This window comes from Hirundo rustica, chromosome 14 (genome assembly GCF_015227805.2).
Source record: "Hirundo rustica isolate bHirRus1 chromosome 14, bHirRus1.pri.v3, whole genome shotgun sequence".
Classification (NCBI taxonomy): domain Eukaryota; kingdom Metazoa; phylum Chordata; class Aves; order Passeriformes; family Hirundinidae; genus Hirundo; species Hirundo rustica.
In genome coordinates, this window is record NC_053463.1 from 6426256 (window position 1) to 6444023 (window position 17768).

General features: G+C 59.7%; 2 protein-coding genes across 5 annotated transcripts; one reads left to right on the forward strand and one right to left on the reverse strand.

The window, feature by feature from the left end:
• The first annotated feature begins 258 nt into the window (after window positions 1-258).
• TNIP1 (TNFAIP3 interacting protein 1) lies at window positions 259-14131 on the forward strand. 4 transcript variants are annotated; one of them, XM_058422471.1, is made up of 18 exons: window positions 259-394; window positions 6060-6230; window positions 7239-7361; window positions 7658-7740; window positions 7969-8037; window positions 9679-9870; window positions 10045-10139; window positions 10218-10293; window positions 10530-10622; window positions 10866-10931; window positions 11096-11231; window positions 11316-11440; window positions 11735-11851; window positions 12147-12272; window positions 12585-12665; window positions 12779-12973; window positions 13221-13311; window positions 13667-14131. In XM_058422471.1, exons 2-18 carry the CDS (start codon window positions 6098-6100, stop codon window positions 13690-13692), a joined length of 1827 nt encoding a protein of 608 aa, XP_058278454.1. In that variant the 5' UTR covers window positions 259-394; window positions 6060-6097; the 3' UTR covers window positions 13693-14131. The 4 variants fall into 4 exon arrangements, with proteins under 4 accessions (XP_058278454.1, XP_058278455.1, XP_058278457.1 ...); XM_058422472.1 differs by having other exon boundaries at window positions 263-394; window positions 10533-10622; XM_058422474.1 differs by lacking the exon at window positions 10530-10622 and having other exon boundaries at window positions 263-394.
• Window positions 14132-14795: 664 nt separating this feature from the next.
• Window positions 14796-17562, reverse strand: GPX3 (glutathione peroxidase 3). The gene is made up of 5 exons (XM_040078055.2): window positions 17382-17562; window positions 16235-16388; window positions 15895-16012; window positions 15612-15711; window positions 14796-15521 (listed from the first exon to the last, which is right to left on the reverse strand). The coding sequence occupies exons 1-5, from the start codon at window positions 17466-17468 to the stop codon at window positions 15303-15305; spliced, it is 678 nt and encodes a 225-aa protein (XP_039933989.1). The 5' UTR covers window positions 17469-17562; the 3' UTR covers window positions 14796-15302.
• Window positions 17563-17768: the final 206 nt, after the last annotated feature.

Consider the following 17768-nt stretch of genomic DNA (forward strand, 5'->3'; position numbering starts at 1 on the left):
CACAAGCCGGGGGAGCCGCTGCAGGGCTCGGCGTCACCGCTCCCCTACCAGCGCAACCTCCCGCAGGAAGAAGGCGCAGGCCGGCTGATGCCGCCCCTCAAAGCCGGGCGAGACATCCGCGCAGCCCCAGGGACCCCACGGGATACAAAGCCGGCGACGGCGGCTCCGCCATGACGGGCGCCTTCCCCTCGTCTCCCCGCCCGCCCCTTTATAGCCCCCGCCGCGCGGCGATTGGCTGCTCCGCCTGTCCGTCAGGCTGGGAATTTCCCGGGGGCGGAACCAGCCCCGGTGCTGGTGGCGGAGCGGAGGGGCCCGGACCGCGACCCCCATCCCGATCCCGACCCCGACCCCGATCCCGATCCCGGCGGCGGCCCCGCCGTGGGGCGCACGGCAGGTGAGCTCGGAGCGCTGCGGCCGCCCTCGCGGACAGGATCCCTGCCCGGGGCACCGGGGTCTTACCGGGCACCGGGGTCGCGCCGCCCCAGCGAAGGGGCCCGGGCCGGAGGGAACTGCCGGGATCGGGGCTGCGCGTTGCCCGTATCTGGCCGGTTCCCGGTCTCTCGGGCCGCTCGGGTGGTCGGGGTGAGACCCCGCAGGGGGCCAGGGCCGCGCCGTCCCCCGGGGACTCGTCCCGGAGCCGCCCGGTGTCGCGGGCTGTCGCGGTAACCGTGCCGTGCCTCAGTTTCCCCTCTCCCGGCCAGGGCGGGGGCTGCCGCCGCCCCCCGCGGGGGACAGGCTGGGTGTCGGTGTTCCCGGCGGTGCCCGGGGGCAGAGGAGGAGGCTCGGCGGGGTGCGGGTGGGGGTCCCGCAGCCCCCCGGGCGGTGCTGCCCCGCTCCTCCCTCGGCCCGCCTTGCACAACCCCGGCGTTTCCCCGGGCCCACGCATCTGCCTCCCGACTGCCCCTGGTGTGCGATCTCCCCCGGGCAGGGCCCCCGCGGGGGGCTCAAGGACCCTCCTGTCCGTGCTGTTGTCCTTTCCCTTTGGCTCTTTACCTCTGGTCCAACCGTGTGTGTGTCCACGTCGGATGCTGATCCAGCGTCTGGAATAGCTGGAGCAGGGATGGCAGCATCCTCCTCTTTTGGGAGGGAGGCACAGCTTGTCTCTCCCTTTTCCCTCTCTCAGTTCCAGGCTAAGACCCTCACGGAGGGCAGAGAGAAAAAAATATAAAAGATGCTGCCTGTCACTGCTGCTTTTAGGTGAGAATAGCTCCAGATGGGACTCGTGAGGGTCTGCATCCTCTCAGAGATCTGGCTATCCTATTCCTGTGTCCCTGGCACACAGGTTGCCCCCTGTATCAAGAAGCCAAATGCAGCCTTTTCCCTTGAGCTGGTCATTCCCATCACTTGGGTGGGTCATTCCCATCACTTGGGTGGGTCATTCCCATCACTTGGGTGGGTTATTCCCGCCATTTGGGGGAATGGGGGCTGTTCTGCTGGCACAAGCTCTTTTGGAGTGCACATTTCATGGAGAGCGCTGTCAGCTGAAGCGTTCCGGAGACTGGACTTTGGGCACTGGGATGAGTTCTGGAGACAGGAAGGTTCCAAACAGGCACGTCCTTGAGAGCTGTCTCCGTGGTGAAGTGAAGTAAGCAAGAAGAAAACAGGAGAGCCTTTTTGCTGCCTTTGGCATTGTTCCTGGCTCTGCAAGAAATCCCACGACGCCCTTTCGGCCCAGCCTACACCAGGCAGACCTATTTAGCACAGGGCCATGGGTTGTTGCTTGCCAGCAGCTGGTACAAAACTCCCTTGGGTGGAGGAAACAGAACCATCTACTCTTGTGGCATTGCAGATTTTGTTTTAAAGCAGCAGCTCTTACTTGGCTGGTGTAGCTTTGTGGTGCTGCTGTCTGCTGCCGGCTTGGATGTTGCCAGCTGAAGCACACCAAGTTGGACAGGAGTAGCTTGGAAGCGAGGAAAAGGCTACAAGGAAAGGGGTGGCTGTGCCTTGTTGTGCTTTGGAGCGCTGTCACAAGCAGCCATGCTGCTGCTGAGCCCTGCAGGGAGGAGTGGAGCAGGCAGGATGAGGCAGATGTCTTTGCAGCAGAAGACGGGGTCTCGCATAAATCCGCCCCCCGTGCTGCCACTAGAGCACCAGCACCGTGCCTGGCTGCTTGTCCTGCCTGCACTGAAGCTTGGGCCCATCCCAAGGAGCTCTGCAGCTGTGCATGGTTTACCTGTGTTTGTAAACCTGGCAGGCTCAGGGAAATGCTTTATTTTCTTTGTGAGCAGCCTCATCAGAAGCAGGTTGTTTTGTGAAGTCTCTTCGGGAGGTGGATTTTTTTCAGGCGAGGGTGGGCTTTCTTGCTGGGGGACATCTTTAATACCTGCTGTGTTTTGGGTAGGGCTCTTGCCTCTCCCACCCTCTCTTTGTGGCTAAACTGGCTGGAAAGGAACACACTGCAAGTGGAGGTTCAGACCTTTCCCTTTGAGACCTGAGCCTCGCAATGCCTGCTTTCCTCTTCTTTTATTACTCCCAGCTCAGTGGACTGCAGTGCCCAAAAAGTCTCATTATTGCTGCCTCCTAAGGCTATCTCTACTTCACTTTCCTGCAAATGAGACCAGTCCATCAGTCCAGGAATTGTTGTCCCTTTTTTGAGAAGCTGCTGGAGCCCTGTAGAAGAAATCCAGTCTGGGGGCTGCAGTGTTTTCCAGTAAAATGATCAAACGAACAAACAAAAAAATCATTCCATGGTGTCTGTCTGAGTGGCTTTTGCTTTCCCTCTAAGGAGGCATGCCGGGGACCCAGCAGCCCCAGTCATGGGAAAATTATTCTGGCAGCCTGCAGGGATTTGCTTTTACCTTCTGTGATCCTGGTGCGGAGGAGGCTTCCTGTGAATGTTGTGCACTGGAGTAAGGAAAACCCCCTTCTCCTTAGGGCTGGGCCATCACAGGGTAAGAATTGAAGGGCTGCCAAGCCTGCAGCTCTGGAAGGCTGCTCCCCACCCTGGGTTCAGTGCCCAGAGCAAACCCTCAGCAGTGCCAGCCCCCTCCTGCACAGGCTTCGCATCCTAAGCCTGGGTATCTTCAGCGTTCAGTGATTTTGAAGCAGGAATCACATCCTTCTGCATGGCTGGTACAGTGATGGCTGTGGCAGCGGTGTGTGTTGTTCTGGGTGACAGCAGTGACAGCTCCAGCTCACTCCCAAGCCACAACACAGCTATTTAAACACCACTCTGCTTTCATCTTTGCCCGTGAGCCTCCCCTGCCTGCTCACACTCTCATTCTCTGCTTTTGCTGAGTTGCCATAAAAATTTGCTACCCAAAGGTCTCGGTGTCCCACATGGAACCAGCAACGCCCACGGGTGCCCGTCTGGCAGTCTCTGACAGCGGCTGGGCATGGGGCCAGTGAGCTGCAGACGGGCAGCCACGGTCTGAGCCTGGTCCTCAGGGCTGTGAAATACTGTCAGATCATCTTAGGAACTGTTGACGGGCAAAGAGGGAAGTGCTTTCTGGTGGTTTGGTGGTTTCTGCTGGCGTTGGTTGTAGTCCCTGTTTTCTTTGTGTATCTAACCACTGTTAGGTGCTGGTGTATGGCCCCCTCTCTCCTCCCTGTGTGTTTTTATTGAAATGAGATTTTTCACTGTGAGTCTCACCTGTCAGAACTCTTAAGGAAAAAAAAAACCCAAAAAACACAACAAACCAAGACTGATCCGTGGGGTCAGTGACTTGGTCTCTGGTCCCCAGGGTGGCCTCTCTGTTTCAGCGGCACTTTGCAGAAATTGGACTGTGCCTCCACTCCAGGAAAACCCACCCTGTCCCCAGTGATGGTCTGGAATGCTGTGGAAACCCCTCCCTCTTTCCCTCTTGCTGGCTATTGTTTGCTGGTGAATTTGCGGCTGGTCTGCGCTTCCGTCAGCTGGAGATAGTCCAGTTCCTCTCCCCAGCTGTTGTGTGAAAACAGCTCCTGTGGTCCCTTTGCTACAATCTCGCTGGTAGGGTACAGACCTTGAGTAGAAAAGCTCTTGATAGAATCTTGAGAATAGGGAATAGCAGAGGCTTGCAGTGGCTCCATCCATCTGTGAGAATATGGGATCACTGTGAGTGAGCTCTGCTGTTTGGCAGGGTGGTCAGTGCAGCAGGACGCTGAGGGATTCCTGCAGGGGTGCGCAGGGGACAGGTACCTCCCATGTGCTATGGGACAAGGCAGAAAACCTCCAGGTTTGGGGTCTGGCATTAAGAGAATGAGGACTGGTATTTCAGGCTGCTTCCAAGCCACATGGGGAGATGGTACTGCAGGATAGGGCAGCTCTTCCCTCTTCTTCCTCCTCTCCCTACCTTCCCTGACACACACCTGCTCATCCCAGTGCAGGATGCAGATGCCCCACAAGATGGTCACTGAAGGGTGGGTGTGATGACTGGACAGCAGTGAGAAGCAGGCTCAGGTCCCCAGCCAGCCTGTGACACCATCCCCATCCTGTGCCAGGCTGGCCAGGCAGGTAGTGTGGCCACAGGTGATGGCATTTCCCAGCTTCGAGGGTCCCACTGGGCTGCGTGCTGGGCTCATCCAACCTGGCCTTGATCACTTCCAGGGATGGGGCATCCACAGCTGCTCTGGGCACCCTGTTCTGGTGCCTCACACCCTCACAGTAAAGAATCTCTCCTTAGTACCTAATCCAAACCTGCCCTCTCTTTAAGACTGGCTGTGACAGTGCTGCCATCGCTGGGACTCACAGCTCGGAAGTGGCCCTGGTTCTTCCACAGCTTCCTGTCAGTTGCTCTGGGCTCCAGGAATAGCCTCTCCTCAGCTCACCCCACACCACCACAGTTGGGCAGTTCCAGCTGCTTGGGACGAGGTCACTGGCTCCCCATGGGGGGCTTGGCAGCACCCACAGAGCAGGAGGGTGATGAGACACCCCAATGCATCCCCCAGAAGCAGAGTGCTGCTGAGGTCAGGCCTGATTCCCTGTCGCTGAGGCAGGTGCTAATTGCTGCTCCAGTTGTGGATGCTGCCAGGTGGCAGCTGTCATCTGGAAAGTCCCTGCCGCTCCCTGGCAGGCAGGTCAATCCAAGCTGGAGATCAGCCTGCATCGCTCATGGCATAAGCATTAGTCTGAGGTTGAGACAGTTTCGGGTACAGGCTACCCCCTTCCCCTTTCTGAATGCCTCCTCTCAGCCCCATCCTGCTCACCAGCTGTCTTGGCTGGCAGAAGAGCACTCTGGGCTGTGCTCCTGTTGTGCCCCCAGGGAGCATCCCAGCTTCAGCTGGCACCAGGACCTTCTCAGCAGCTGCTCTGCTCCATGGAACAAGCTGGCATCAGGGGGCAGAGTTCTGAGAAGTTGTGCTGTGATTCACAGCTGCTGCTTTATCCCCCCAGGAGATGGGTGAGACCTGGAACCAGGATCCTGCCAGCTGTCCCCAGGCCAGACTTCAGCAAAGGGAAGGCCTTAGGCCACCAGAAAGTGCAAGGAATTGTAAAAGCAATTAGCATACTGCTTGTGGGTGTTTTGTCTCCTTGGGCTTTGCTCTCAGCCGGGCACATGCCCAGATGTTTCCTGTCCCCAATTCAGGAAGCTGTACTTCTGGCAGACAGTTTTTCTGGCTGAGCAGAAGGACAGAGTGAATCCCTGCCTGGCTCCTGGGGCTCATCCCCCAATACAGCCCAAACTTCCCCCCAGCTGCTGGTTAAGGCTTTTGGAGTTGCAGATGCTGCCCCTCCCCAAACAGCCCCTCGCAAGCCTTTATGCACCCCAGAAGTAGCATATGTTGACAGGATGCCCTGGTGACAGTGCCCGGGTTTGCTCCTGGGCCGCGTCTCCGTCTCTCCAGGGGTTGCAGCGTTCTCTGTGACTCCAGTGCCCTTCACGGGTGAGAGCCAGCCCCAAGTGGGGATGCTGGTGATGCCTCCTCGTGTGACAGTTCTCATGGCCGTGAGTCACCCCGACACGTTCGCCCCAAGCAGGGCTGGAGGGGGAAGTGCCTTCACCTGGGTCACTTGTTGGCTGGCTGGCGAGCAGTGAGGCACCAGCACAGCACCCTAGACCCCCGCACGCTTGGGAGCAGGGGACTGTGGCACCGTCTGGAGCCAGAGGAGGGTGACACCGTGCTCCATTGCCTTGCAGGGATGCCTGGCTGGGAGGTAGGCGACTGAACAGCAGGCATGGAAGGGAGAGGACCCTATCATATCTATGACCCCGGTGGGGGCTCAGAGGAGAATGGATCCACGGCCTTGGAGCGGCTGGTGGAGGAGAACGCCCGGCTGAAGGAGAAGATGCAAGGGATCAAGTCTATCGGTAACTGCTGCGTGCCAGGGGGATGAGATTTGCCTTGGGAGCAGCCCAGCCTGTGCCCACAGAGCCAGGGGTTTCTTGCTTGGTTGAGGAAGGGTGCTGGTAGAAGCTGGGGGTCTTGGCACTGGGGCAGCAGCAAAGCTCTCCCTGTCCTGGAGGGTTGAGCAGGATGTCTGAGCTTTTTCACGTGGCAATGCAGAGGGCGCAAGAATTTTGCTGAACTCCTGCGGTGTTTTATGGTGGAATAAATGGCTGGAAAGAGAAAACAAGTGGTGGAGCAAGGACAGCTCCTTGGAGTTATTAGGTGCTGGGATCTGTTCTGCTTTTGATAAAAATCCCCACCTCCTGCAAGCCCTGTTGGGCCAAGGGCTTTTCCCAGGTGTTTCTCAAGGAACCTGATGTTGAGTGCTCCCTGCGGCAGCAGGAACATGCCAATGTTGAAATGTTCCAGCTGAGTTGTGCCACCCTCTTTCTTCTCCTTGTCAGCCTTCCCCCGCTCCCGCCCCCAGTTTTGCTTTCTGTCTCATGAGCCAGCTTCCTCCTTTGAGTCCTGCTTCTGCAGCCGAATTTCCACCTGTCTCGTGATTCCGTTGTGTCACCATGCCCTTACCTGGGACAGGGACTCTCTGGTGTGACAGCAGCTCCCTCTCATCGGGGGAGGATTGCACTGTTCATGTCAGACCCCAGAGTGGGAAGGTTGGACCTGTAAGTCCACCACCCAGGCTTAAATCTGTCTCCTCTGGGAAGCAGAGGAGACCTCTGAGAGCCACAGAGGTGCTTTCTGCCTCCTGTAACCAGTCCTCTATGTGTCAGCATGAGGATTTCGGAAACCAGTGAGCCACTGATCCAGCTTTGCTGTTGGATTTATCCCAGAATAGTTGTTTCCAGATGAAGGAGGACTATTCTGGTCACTGCTCCAGCCAGACAGGGTTTTTGGTGCTGGTGGATGGGGCTACAGCAGGACAGGCCCTCGGGGAAGGAGGCTGAGCATCTTTCTGTTGCCTACAACAGGGGAGCTTCTGGAGGAGTCCCATGTGGAGGCATCCAAGCTGCGGCAGAAGGCAGAGGACCTTGTGAAGGACAACAAAATGCTGATTGGATCATCTTCCTTGGAGGACTTGGTGGAAACCGGAGGTAAGAGATGTGAGGCTCCTGGGGGAGGAATAACCTGATGGCTCAGAATCCTGAGCGTGGGGGAAGGGAAAGGCTGTGCAAGAGACTTTAATGAAGTCGTGTCATCTCTGGAATGTATCAAACCACTGCCATCCTTCCTTCTAAAAGGAGGTCTCTGTCCCATCGCCGTAGGTGGGGGTAGAAATCATCCATCAGTGCTTGACCTTGCAGGGGTCTGCTGTCTGCATCCCTGTGCCAGCTGGAGAGAGGCTCTGCTCTCCAAAAGGCTCATGGCTGCGTCTCTCCCCTCTCCGCAGCCGTCGGCCCCGACCCCAGCTTCACACGGGCAGCCCCGGGCAGTGCCCAGCCGGACCTGGAAGCACAGAAATCACCTCCCACTGTGAGTCTGCTGAATGTGGAAGCTGCTGCTGGCGTGGCTGGAGAGGGAGGCACTGTCCATCTAATTAAAGCAAAAGGAGGCAGGCTTTAGCCTTTAGAAATGGGGATGAACCTGAAAGGAACGGGTTCAGCTCCCCTGCTGTACTCGTGGTGCTCCGTCTCTTTGTGTGGTGGGCACCTTGGGCTGCCATTCCCTGGGGAGCTCTGACCTGGCTGCCTCCCCCTGCAGGGATCCTCCTCAGAGTTTGAGATCGTTGCCATCGAAGCGCAGGGGTTTCCCCAGGAGGGCAGGAGAGCGGTGAGTGGCCCCGCAGGACTTGCTGTTGGCAAGTGGGGAGTCGAGCCAGTGTCAGAGGTCTGAGGGTGTGTAGGGCTGCAGTTCTGTGCCCAGGCAGGCACCAGCAGGGCTGGCTGACCCATGTCAAGGCAGCCCTTGGGCAAACCACAGAGGAGGGATAAACTGGGCAAATGTCTTCCCCCAAACATATCTGGCCTGGCTGGGCCTGGGGCCAGTGGAGCAGCCCCAGCCAGATGGGGATGCCAATGTCTGCAGATGACAGTGACAACCCAAGGAGCTGTCAGTGATGCTCTCATATTCAGCTGGTGCCCACACTGGGTGGAAGGACCAGGCCTCCAAGCCCTTTAATTGCTGACAGGGTCTGCCCTAGCCAAAACACCTCTGTGCTCCATTTGCTGCCACCTGAATTGTCATTGCCCCATCCTGTCCTGCTCTGGTTTTTTGTGTGCTGGAATGGAGGGGTGAAAGGAATGGGGAGCCCAAGGAGAATGAACATCAGCTGGCACCACATAGTACCAGTAAGAGGGCATGCTCTCACTGCACATCCCTGTTCACATGGGCCAGAGAGGCTCTTGGAGGAGTTGAGTCTTACTGGACACTCCTGGGGCACAGCCATGAGGTGATGGAGAATGGAATGGGATCTGCTTGGCCACCAGCTGCTAGTTCCTGAGCGAAGTCCAGGTCCTGTGCTCACAGCCAGCTTGAGTCCTCACTGCCCTCCCTTGGCAGCAGACATGGGTGGGAGGAGCTGGCTGTTTTGTGCCCCGCACACCCCCTCCCACAGTAGGTTTGGGGCTGTAAACTCTGGGGTCAGGGTGCTGGGGACACACTGAGCTGTTCTGTCGTGCAATCTGGGACATTCTCAGAGGCAGCAGGTGAGTCAGCAGGGCTGGGAGCAGAGCAGGTGTAGGTGTGCCAGGACTTCCCCAACTCCTCCCAGCAGAGCCATGTATGCCAGCTGTTGTGCCAGCGGCACGTCCTAGGCTATGGAGGAGTTAACCAACCACACCAGAGGAGCATAAACCTCCTGGGGACACTCCCCATGGGCAGGGTACACCCTGACACTGGTGGGTGTGCCCTGACCTGGACTTTCCCAGCCACTTGGCTGTCACCTGTCAAAGGGCTCGGGTTCCTGGTCCCTGGCGTGCCACAGCAGCAGGGAGCACGGAAACAGGACAGGTGGACGGAGAGCATGGGAGTTGGGGTAAGACCACCACCCCTTCCAGCACAGACCAGGGTGTTCATAGAGAGGACAATCTCGGGAGCAGGGATATTTAGTCTTGGTGCAGATGGGAAGAGCTCAGGTGGAGAAGAGACCAAGAGTGGAGATGCCTCCATTGCTGTCAGCAATTTGAGAGTGTGTTCTGCTCAGACTGCCAAGGGGCACAGGGAATCCATGAGCTGCTGCCACGTCCTCCTCCACCTGAGGACACGGTGTGCCATACCCAGCAGCTGGGAATCAGACCTTTGCAAAGCTGACACAGTTTTTCAGCATACTGAGAGGTGCTGCAGAGTGTCTTGGTGCTGGCCCAGCTCCCAACCACTGCCACGGATGGGACGTGAAGTTGATCTGCCCCAAGAGGAACTTTACGATTCTCCTTTAACTGGTCTGACCACACCTGATCCCCTCCACATTCCCAGGACTTGGAGCAGGCACCGAACGAGGAAGCCAACCTGCTGCCCCAGCTGCAGCAACTGGAGAACACGCTGAGTGGCTGTGCCAAGGAGGCCAGCAAGGACCAGGTCTTTGTGCGCATGGGCTACATGGCCTCTGAGCTCAAGCGCTTGGCCTCCAAGGTGCACAAGAACGAGCAGAGAACATCGTTCCTGCAGGTGAGTGAGGGCTGGCCTGGCTCTTCATGGAGATTTCCCCGCTCCTGTTTTTTCCCACCAAACCCCTCCTGCCTATCCCGAGGTGGACACCCACCTCCTTAGCATGGCTTGGTGGGAGGCATGGGTGGCCAAGGGCTGGCCGTGGTCCTCACGCTGCCAGTGTTCACCCTCCAGACGCTGTGTGAGACGCTGCACAGTGAGAACAAGGAGCTGCGCACCAAGCTGGAACATGACCTGGAGCAGAGAAACCAGGCTCTGGAGAAGCTCAGGTGAGGGTGGGCTGTGTGGATGGGGACAGGGCTGCCCTGGAAGCTGCTTCCTGCTGACCCATCTCTTCCTGCCCGCAGGTGTGAGAACCAGGAGCTCCGGAGGATGGTGACGCTCAGCAGCCAGGACAGCGGGAAGAGGGAAGTCGCTGAACAGGTGAGGCGGCAGCATCTCTTTGGAGAGGGCTGGGAAGGAGGCAGGGAGCCTGCTGACACATCAGCAAAGATGGCCTCATTTTAATTGAGCCCCCAGTTTGTCCCAGTATGACCAGCAGGATTACTCAGGGTCTCAGGGGGATGGGGGAGGCAGTGGGAGGGGAACTGGCTCGAGTTTAGCCGGCCTTGGGCACAGCCTCCACAAAAGCCCTGAGGGTGCCCCCCGTGCGCGTCCAGCAGAGCGGGGCCATGGTGGAGAAGGCGCCGGGCAGAGAAGAGCTGGAGGCCAAGGAAAAGAAGGTGAAGATCCTGGAGCACCAGCGCAGGGAGGTGAGGACCAGGCTGGGAGGGAGGCACCACTAAGGAGGCGGGGAGCGGGCAGAGGGGGCACAGGGCTGGGATGGCACTGAGACTGGGGCAGGGCTTCAGAGCTGCAGGGAAGCACTGCTGGAGCTGGGACCTCCATCCAGCTGGTCCCCAAAGTGCTTTCATGACAGGATTCTGCTGGGGACCACCATAGCTGGTTCATAGCAGGGTTTGGGCTCCTGTTCAGCCATCCCTCTCTCCCTGCAGCTGCTGGAGGTGAATAAACAGTGGGATCAGCATTTCCGCTCCATGAAGCAGAAGTATGAGCAGAAGGTAGGGCTGGGTACTCAGGGCTGGGTGCTTAGGGGACACATTCCTGCTGGGTGCTGGCTGTGGGGGCTCAGAGGAGGCGGTGTAGGGAGGTTTGGGGGCTGCCTGTGCCTCCTTGCCCCCATTGTGGGTCCTTCCAGGCCAACACCCCCATTCCTTCCCGGCAGGTCACGGATCTACACCAGGAGCTGGCTGAGGCCCGCAGGGCAGTGACCGAGCTGGAGTCAGAGCGGGAGCAAAAGCAACGGGATTTTGACCGCAAGCTGCTCTTGGCCAAGTCCCGGATTGAAACAGAGGAGGCAAGTCCCTTGGGAAGGGTGGCAGGGAGCTGCCAGCCCTGTTGCCCTGCCCTGGCTGATCGCCCCCAACCCTGGGTCCTGCAGGCAGAGAAGGAGAGGCTGGCCATGGAGGTGAGGGACCTGCAGCAGAGGATGCGGTTCCTGCAGGAGCAGCTGGCTCCGGTCACCAGGCAGCGGGAATACCAGGAAAAGGAGATCCAAAGACTGAACAAGGTGGGGGCCAGGGCACAGCCCCTCACTGCAAAATGTCTTTAATGTTCTCCAGTCTCTTCACCTCTCTCAAATCCAAAACTGACCCTGATAACCCACTCTTGCCCAGGCAGAGACTTGTGTCAGGCCCACCGCATCCCTCTGGGCTTCAAGGAAGGGGGGTTCAAGAAGGGTCTGTTGTCCCTCTTGGCCCTGCCCAGTTATACCCACTTCCACTCTGGGCACTTGCCTGGGTTCCTCCAGTGCCGTCATGAGCACTGAATTGCTCTGACCCTGCTCCCTGCTCTTCCTCTGTAGGCACTAGAAGAGGCCCTGAATGTCCAAGCCTCTCCACCACCCATCTTTGCCATGGAGCCGGCAGGGAAGCTGCCACAGCAGGAGCTGCTGACCCAGAACGAGCTACTCAAGCAGCAGGTAGGGCAGGACATGGAGCCATTGGGGACGGGCAAGGGAATGCATGTCCTGAATCTCCACTGCAAAGAGCCCTGTGTGCCAATAGCAGCCGGGCAGGTGGCAGTGCTGGGGTGGTGGAGGTTGGGGACACAGCTCAGCATCCTCCAGGCATTCATCTGAAAGGACCACAGCCATGGGCCATATGCCTGGGGCTTGGAATGGCTGCTGGGCTCAAGGATGGCAGCACAGTGTTGGTGTTGCTTAGGGGAGGTGTCTGCCCTCAGCCAGGTGCACCCACATTCTTCCTTCCTGCCAGGTGAAAATTTTTGAGGAAGACTTCCAGCGGGAACGAAGTGACAGGGAGAGGATGAATGAGGAGAAGGAAGAGCTGAAGCAGCAGCTGGAAAAGCTGCAGAAGCAGTTGGTCCTCTCCAACAACCAGGTGAGCAGCGCTGGGTGCTACTGGCAGCACTCTGGGAGCCCTGTGTCAACCTCATGTGTCTTGGGAAATGCTAGCCCCGTGTCACAGTCCCTGTACATACCTAAGAGTAGAGGCTGGAGGAGAGCAGGAGAGCCAGAGGGGTGTTTTTGCTGCTGCTTGTCACTGCCAGAGCATCTCCTTTCATTAATCTCCTCTTTCTGCACCCCTCCTGGGGAATTGGGGGAGACTGGTGCAGGCATTCCCTCAGCAACCCTAACCCGTGAAGATGGGAGGTGGCAGGGTGGGCTCTGCACTAACCCCTCTTCCTCCCAGCTGCGAGCCTCCAAGGACGACTGCCAGAGGGAGAAGGAGGAGAAGGAGAAGCTGAAGAAGCTGCTGAAACAGCATAAACAGGTAGGGATGGGAGGAAGCCCTCTTTGGGCAGAGGGGCTGGGGGTTGCAGGCTGGTGGGGGTGGTGGTGGGCTGCCATTGAGATCTCCCCAGCATCTGTCTTGGCTCCTTGCAGGCTTCTGGAGAGAGGCTGCACCCCGAGCCAGGGCCGGGGCCGCTGGGCCCAGCCTGCCCCATGTACCAGTACCAGTACAGCCCCCCCATGGCTCACCCCATGTACCACGGCTACGACGAGTGGCAGCAGATCCGGTACCCGCCGGCCGTGCCGGGCGAGCACACTCAAGGACAGAACTTCCACCATTTTCCCCCGGTGAGACTCCACCTGTGCCCGCAGGAGGGGGAGCAGAGGGGGACGTGGGTGGGTCTGGGACTCGCTGCCCTCCAAGACCACCGAGTCCCAGAGCAGGGAGCTGAGCACCTGTGTCCTATTGGCACGTGACTGCTCAGTCCCTTTCTTCCCCTTCCTTCTCCTCCTCACACTGTCAGTCAGTCACAGAGTGTAGCCTCATGATTCACATCCAGGTAATTCCCTGTCTCTGTTCCACCTCCTCCTGCAGCCCGAGTACCCCTGGCGCCCGCCCTGTGCCATGGCTCACAGCCAGAACACCCAACCAGTGGCTGGGGTGAAACCAGTCCCCAAGGACTTGGGTAAGGCTCAGACCCTCCCTGACAGGGGTGCCCATCCTTCACCCTGAGACTTGGGGCACTTGGCTAAACACATGGGGGAGGGATGGGGGCACAACTTGCCAGGCAGTGGCCATTTTCCCTTAGCCCCCACCTCTCATCAGCTGAGGGGACAATTTTGCCATGGGGTTGGTCCCTGCTGCATCCCTGCCAGCATCCCCACAGCACCTAAAGTCAGGCTGAGCCCATACAGCTCGTGGAGTTACGGCAGTTGGTGCTCAGGGGTAGTAACCATGCCATGGCTGGCACCCCTTCTGTGGGCCTTGTGTGAGAATGAAGAGCTGTGCTTACCCTGTGCCACCCCTCTCTTGTGTTTCAGAACAGGCAGGTCCCGGATTGCCCTAATGCCAAGGACCGGCCACGCTCCAGCACCGGTGGAAGAGGAGTAGGGTGTGTGTGTGTGCCCGTGTGTGTGTGTCCAGGAGCTTCCTCCGGCGGCCGATGCCTGTGCAAGGACATGTGCTGCACGTGGGGGGCTCAGCAGCGCCTTCCCCCAGGGAGATCATGAAGGAGGGACTAAAGGTGCCATCGTGGTGGCAGCCAGCATGGGGCCATCCCCTTCCCCACGAGGAGCCAGGCCTGGCATCGCTGTAGACCTGAGCCAGGGAAGAGGAGCCAGTGTTTCCCAGGAGCTGTCCCAATCCAGAGCCCCTGGAGGAGCGGGTAACAGCGGGGACTCTCCCGGTGGTGGGAGACCCCACACTCGCAGGCAGGTGCTGGCCGCAGCCGTGGCCCAGCCCAAGGGTGGTTGGTGTCTTCGTATTTATTTAAGGACTGAAGTGTGGCTGAGTCTCTCTGGTTTTGTCCTGAAAGCTGCCTCCTGTGGGGCAGCCTCTGCGTGGGGACGGGGAGAGGGAGGGATTCCAGGGCTGTTGGTCCCCATGTGCTCGGGTATAATCATAGGGACAGACTGAGTGCAAGGGGACCCCAACCCTTGCTTGGGCACCCCAGGATGTGTTGTCCCAAGTGTGTGTCCCCCACCTCACTCGGTGTGCTGAGCTCAGCCCCTCACCCTCCCCTCTTCTGCCTCCACCCCTGCCAGAGCAGGGAAGCCCTCTGCCTTCCCTTGCCGCAGTAGCCTTGGGGACAGTCGTTGACATTGCACATAGCAAGTCTTGCTCCACGAAATAGGTCTGGAGGGGAAAAAAACAAACACAACCCAGTTTCTGTAAGCATGGCTGTCACAGGTATGACACCAGGAGGCACAAGATTCCAGCTCCTCACTGGGGGTTGTCCCTGGTCCCAACCCCTTTTGCCCTCCTGTCCTCTTCACTCGCTCCCCATCCTGTGCCCAAATGCTGGGCTGTGGTGGTAAGTCCATGTTTGCAGTTACTGTGGAAAAACTGAGTTTCTCTAGTCAGGAAACTCTCAGTTTCTCCCCCAGGCTGGCCACACTACCCACTGTGCCCCCCACTCTACCACTCCTACCCCTGGCCAACAAGTGGGGCTTCACATTTACAAAGCCTTTATTCGGTGTTTCTATGGTGGGTGGTGAGGGGCTGGCCACCCCTGTCCAGGAGAGCAGCACATCTCCGTGCCAGGACCACGGGCAGCCTGAATGCACTGAAGAGCTGCTCCGTGCTCAGCACGGTCAGGCCAGACCCGCCCCAGCCGGGGCTTTCGGGCCGAGCCTTCATGGAGAGGTGGTCTCCTGCTCCAGGGACAGCCAGCCCCTGCATCCTCCCACTGCCCGCAATGGTGGAGAGGAGGAGGCAAGCTGGAGGCCAGGAGATGTCACCACCGGGGTGGAGGTGGGACACAGGGATATTGGAAGTACCCCACTGCCATCGCTGAGGTCTCTGCCACGAGGTTGCCCAGCCCAGCATCCTGACTGGGGGGTGCCAGAGACGGGAGCAATGGAGGAGACAGTGCGTGATTCCTGCTGCGGGGGAACATCTGGGGAGGGAGTGCAATGGGAAGCAGCTGGGGAGAGGCCCGAGGCTCTAGTGGCCCTGCTATTCATCGTGTTTCCCCTGCTGCCGCTGCCTCAGGTAGGTCACGATGTGATTCTTGACGGCAGCGATGTTGGTGCGATGGTACCAGCGCATGATGGGCACGCCCTCGGGGCTCACCAGGAACTTCTCAAAGTTCCACTTGATGTCATGGTTCCGCAGAGGCTCCCAGAAGAGCTTGTTGGGGTTCCCAAACTCCTCCGCCACCGGGGGACAGGCGTTCTGCAATGGGGAGCCAGTGCATCACTGCCTTGCCCCTCCAAAAAGCAAGCTGGGTGTGTCCCATTCATCTCCCCTTGCCATAGCACCCACCTTCAGGAAGGTGAAGATCTTCTGCTCCTTGGCCCCGTTCACGTCCCCTTTCTTGAACAGCTGGAAGTTGGGAACAAAGCCACCTCCTGGCCGGACATACCTACAAGGCGGGGGAACAGGATGTGCAATGGACAGCTCTGAGTGCTTGCACGAGGGTGGTGACAGGACCCCAAACCCCTTATTTGGGGCCACAGCCAGGAGCAGCTGCAGCCTGCGCTCCCAGACCCTGGCTGGGACCCCAGCAGAGCTGGGGGAGTCCCACAGCCCCCACCACAGTACTCACTTAAGTGCAGGGAGGATCTCTGAGTTCTGGCCAGGTTCCTGCTTCCCAAATTGGTTGGAGGGGAAGCCGAGGACCACCAGCCCCTGGCTTCTCAACTCATCTTGTAGTGCATTCAGTTCTGCATGCAAGGAGAGGCAGAAGTGGGTTAGCAGAGGACCAGGCACAACCTCCACACCTGCACTCTGTCCCTTGGGACCATTCCAGTCAGGCCGGGCCCTGAGGAGCAGGCATTTAACCCTTTCCCCAGCTCCCTGAAGCAGAATGGACCATGGGAACATGCCAAAGGCCGCACTCCTGGGCCCTGCCCTAACCCGAGGCACCCATGCCCCCGGACCCTTACCAACATACTGCAGGGTCAGGCCTCAGTACGTGGCTACGTTGACGAAGAGCACTGTCTTCCCCTTGTACCTCTCAAAGGGGATGTACTCGTCCCCATCGAGGGTCAGGGCCCCGTAGCTGTAGATGGTGTCATTCACCGTGGGGTAGCAGTCCACCTGTGGGGCGAGGAGCGTCCCGTGGGAGCGGGCTGGGGGCTGCCGGCCCCCCTGCTCCCCATCCCCACGGCCAGCAGGGCAGTGGGGCCAGCCCTGCTGCTGGCCGCCAGCCTGGTGTCCCCTGCCCCGAATGCCGCTGGCAGCAGGAAGGCTCCGGCGTGCCAAGATCTGGTGGGACAGGCTGACTTGGGGCGTGCGGGTGCACACGGGTCCGGCTGCAGCTGGGGGAATGTTTACAGAACTGGGAGCAGCAGGAAGGCGAGCGGCTGCAAAACAGCCGGAGCGCAAGGGGAAGCCAGCACCAGAATCTTGTGGGCAGTGAGCAGGACTCAGCACCCCTGGAACCCCTGGGGGGCAGGGGCGGTGCAGGGGATTCCGGGCGGGACGGGGGAAGGGTCGGGCTGGAGCAGCCCCGGCATCGGGGGCCACAGGGGTTAACCCAGAGGAGCCCACCTCCTGTCCCCACCAGGGTCCCCGGGCTCGGCCAAGTGCCACCGAGGGGCTATTTTGGGAGCTGGCAAGAGGGGAAGTCGCAGGGGCTGCGCTCGAGGAATGAGGGCTCCGTGGGACTGTGGGGTGCCGATGGCGAGGTGGGGAGCCTGGCTGGGGGGTGACGGTGTCCCTGCCCTCTGGGCTTCGGGGACACGGTGGGTTCCACACCTTCCAAACACGGGGGAACCCTCCCGGACACTGCATGGGAAAAAGCCCCCGTGCTCTGCCCCTGGGGAGGTCACTTGGAGACCACATGGCTCTGTCCCCCTCTGTCCCCAACCCCAGGACAGCGATTGTTGGCGCTTGGCAAGAACTCAGAAAATCCCCCCGTGATCCAGGCACCGGGATTGTAGGGGGAAGGAGGGGGGCCACGGCGCCACCGTGCCCCACCGCTGCCCCGGGGAGTCCTGCGGAAAGCCTTGGGAACAGGCGCGTCCCCAGGGTGTCACACAGCCCCTAGACCCCCCAGAAAACGCCGTGGGGGTGTCCCCCTCCTCTTACCTTCTCCCTCTCCTCACTTCGCCCCAGCTGGACGAGCCCAGCCAAGAAAAGGGGCAAAATCCAGCTGCTGCGGGAGCAGCCCCCCATGGCTGGGAGCGGGGTGCGGGGTGCCGGCACCCCCTGACAGCCCGGGACGAGCGCCGCTGTCGCCCGCTGTCACCTCGGAGCCCGGCGGCCGAGAAATAGCGGCGGGGCTGCGAGGGGGGAGCCAATGGCCGGGGGGGGGCCGGGCCGGGGCCGCGTTAACCGTGTGGGCTCTGGGACGGACACACGGACACACGGACGGACACCGCCCGGGGGTGGCACCACGGCCTGGCGGGCACCTGGGGCACCCGTGGGGACACGGGGCAGCGGCATGTGCCGAGGGTTTATGCAACGCGTTACCCG

Excerpts from the sequence above, each read along its gene's own strand:
- TNIP1 (XM_058422471.1), top strand. The coding sequence starts at position 6,098 with ATGGAAGGGAGAGGACCCTATCATATCTATGACCCCGGTGGGGGCTCA. Across the intron at positions 8,038-9,678 it reads CCCAGGAGGGCAGGAGAGCG|GACTTGGAGCAGGCACCGAA; the intron begins GTGAGTGGCCCC and ends CCACATTCCCAG. Across the intron at positions 10,294-10,529 it reads AGAGGGAAGTCGCTGAACAG|CAGAGCGGGGCCATGGTGGA; the intron begins GTGAGGCGGCAG and ends GTGCGCGTCCAG.